The 2,982-nt window shown below is 36.2% G+C and overlaps 1 protein-coding gene across 1 annotated transcript in view; it reads right to left on the bottom strand.

Annotated features, from left to right (window-relative positions):
* LOC140209897 (bridge-like lipid transfer protein family member 3A) overlaps positions 1-2,982 on the bottom strand; it is a 162,356-nt gene that overhangs the window by 5,307 nt on the left and 154,067 nt on the right. The window contains exons 19-20 of the mRNA XM_072278540.1: positions 2,384-2,492; positions 1,160-1,320 (exon numbers count right to left, since the gene is read on the bottom strand). Of these exons, the coding sequence (XP_072134641.1) occupies positions 1,160-1,320; positions 2,384-2,492 (270 nt within the window). The remainder of the gene's footprint in view (positions 1-1,159; positions 1,321-2,383; positions 2,493-2,982) is intronic.

Raw genomic sequence — 2,982 nt, 5'->3', positions numbered from 1 at the left:
CTGCATGAAAAGAAAAGAATTATCAATAAACAGAGTAACAGAAAAGTAACACAAGATTTACTTCACTGATGATGGATCATTGCCTGATAGTGAAGTACTGGTTAGATTACATTGCTGTTAAAAACTGCATCACATTCTTGGAACATTGATTCATGCACATTGCTGCTCAGCCAACAAATGACTGCTGCAAATTTTTACTGTTTGAGCTTCTTTCTAGACAGAAATTTTCATAGTTCAAATTAGCATCAATTTGATTAATGTGTTTTTGAAAGTATGAACTAATTATGCCAATGACAAAAAAGATATGCATTGCAAACACGAGAAATGTTCAATTTGTCTTGTAGAAAAAATAATAGTTACAGTATTTTGGTATCAAGTACCTTGATTAAGGTACTTGATAGAAAAACTGTGCAATTTAGTATTTAAATATGGGCACTGTTTCAAAGCAAAATGCAGAGTTTTTAATGCCTGGAATAGTGATGAAAGCAGATTCAGTAAATATTTGCAAGGAAGCAACATAAGCTGCATAACTACTTGAATCGAGAAAAGTAAGTCAACCAGAAATGAGCAGGAGAATCGGAATACTGTAATATGATCCTTTACTGAAATTGCAATAAGAAATTGAATACTCTGTCTCGGGGATTGGTTTAGACACAATCAATTTCTCCAAGGAGTAGGAAACAATTACCACCTTTCAATCAGTGCGACTAGCTACCACTGAGGTAGTTGTTTTTTTTTCTGGCAGTGCATGTCCCAGATAACCTGTAGGGCCTTGGCAATAAATAATCTTTATCCATAGTTAAAAAGACTGGAATGAAAGAGGATCAAGAACTAAAATACATATCCTTTCTGAGGGGTAAAAAATTGGGAGCAATAAAAATTAAGAATTTCAACTAAAAACAAAATTCATTATAGTGTCCTAGATATTAAGAAATACCTTAACCTAGCGAGTGATTATCATGTAGAAATCATTACTAGATATGATCATTGAGGCAACTAGACCTATATTCTTAGATTCAAAAGAGGAAGCTCTGAGGAAAAGCAGTAACAGTAAATATTGATTGGGCTAAATGTAATGTGCTCAGATAGTGGCCTTCCTGAGCAAGAGGATCTAGTTTGATGAACTGGGATGCTATCCATCTTTGAGCTCAATACATACCATGTCCTTCACAAGAGTTAGATCTGATGTACTCTGAGCATCTGACTGTGGCTGCATTCCTCCACCTTTCTTCATTCTAAATTTGACCAGATGTGATCCACTTATGACTGAAAGAGTCTCTTCCTTCTCCACATCTGCTTTAATTGGGCTTCTCTGCAAAGCTGATGTGTGAGCCAAATCAGCAAAACCATTGAATAAATCAAGTTCCATTGCATTTAATTATGTCAAAGTTTTTTGTTCTTAAAGTAAATACCTACAAAGCTTCAACATTGAGAATTAAAGCATTCAAATTAGAGCATCAACTTTGCTATTCAAACACAGGTGTTAGTTCACAAATGTCCTTGGCATCCAGTACCGTAATACAAGCCTCGACATATTTCATCAAGCTGCTTGAGCTTAAGCATTATATTGAAGTGTGCTCAGTCACTAAACCAGGAAAAGAAAGTACACTTTCTAACTAGTATTTAAAGCATTTATAAAACACTGAACAAAGTTTGGCACATACACAGAATTAAAAGATGAAATATCAAAGTTTTAAAAAATGGACGGAATTCTATCCTTCATTAAGAATATCTTATGCAAAGCTTAATATTTTCAGTGTACTTCTTGCTTGATACTCTCAAAGCCATCACTACCCAGAAATGCTATACGCTATCTATGGATTCCCTCGCCAGCTTTAGAATGATAGCATCCTCCTGCTGCTTCTCACCTGTGCACCTACCCAGAACTACGGCTATCTATTTCCACCACCATACTGTTCTCTTTCCTGGCTTCTGCCTCAAATTAAAAATCATCAGTCCTACACCCATTCCTTTCCCAAATATCAAATGGTCCTGTGGTCACTAATAGTAAAAACAAGACTTTAATGAAAAGTCTGTTCCTATCTTGTATTAGGTTCTATTTATATATCCACAGCCGCCCTCACTGAATTATATTTGGTCCCAACATTCAAATTTTAAATATTGCAGCAAAATGTTAACTCCCATCATAATCTTCTCACCCTGTTCCTATTATTGGCTACTATTTGATGGTGTCTGAGAGAAATGAATTCTATGTTCAAGGTGCAATATAAACAAGAGGCAAAAATAACTTGGGCACCCAACTAGATTTTAAATAAAAGATGCAAAATTATTACGCATCATTACTGGGCAATCCGATAGTGTGTATAACGGGGATGAAGAGATTCCAGTGTTGGGAGAGTCTTCATCACAATGGCTTACTTACCTGTTAAACAGAATGTCCCATCATCAACTCGCTGTACCACCAGGTGATCAACATGAAGAATTATGGGTACAGGACCTGGCGACGTCGCATACAGTCTTGGGCCATCATCCTTCAAGTATCAAGAATTAACACAAAGCAATTGTTGAATGGATTGTTTCAAGGCTTTTGTATTTTTGCTTCCATGTACTAGAATGGAAAAGATAACTCCACATATGGCCTGGCAAATCCTTTATCAAGTAACCTTGCAGACATCTCTGTGAGGAGCTGCAGCCAGCTGAGTTTCGACATAAACTGAGGACAGCATTAATTCTCAAGTCTCCACTTGCTCTATAAATAAGCAATACTCACTGTAAAAATAAATCTAGCTTCTAGTGACCTGTCAATCTGCATCTGCAAATCACGCTGCCCACTGCACAACACAAGACTTTGATGCCTGTTTTCCCCTTGAAATACACTGCCTTCTTCTATCACCTTTGGAAGTCCAAATGTTACCATTTACAATATTGCTCTCATTTACTGTTTTTATAATTCATTGCCAATTCCATATCCATTCTGCAAGTTTAATGTCTTCTTTCACACCAAATATAATCCCATTTCAT

This window comes from Mobula birostris, chromosome 14 (assembly GCF_030028105.1).
Source record: "Mobula birostris isolate sMobBir1 chromosome 14, sMobBir1.hap1, whole genome shotgun sequence".
NCBI classification, from domain to species: domain Eukaryota; kingdom Metazoa; phylum Chordata; class Chondrichthyes; order Myliobatiformes; family Myliobatidae; genus Mobula; species Mobula birostris.
The sequence above is the reverse complement of the archived record's forward strand: the minus strand, read 5'-3'. Positions and strand labels throughout refer to the sequence as shown.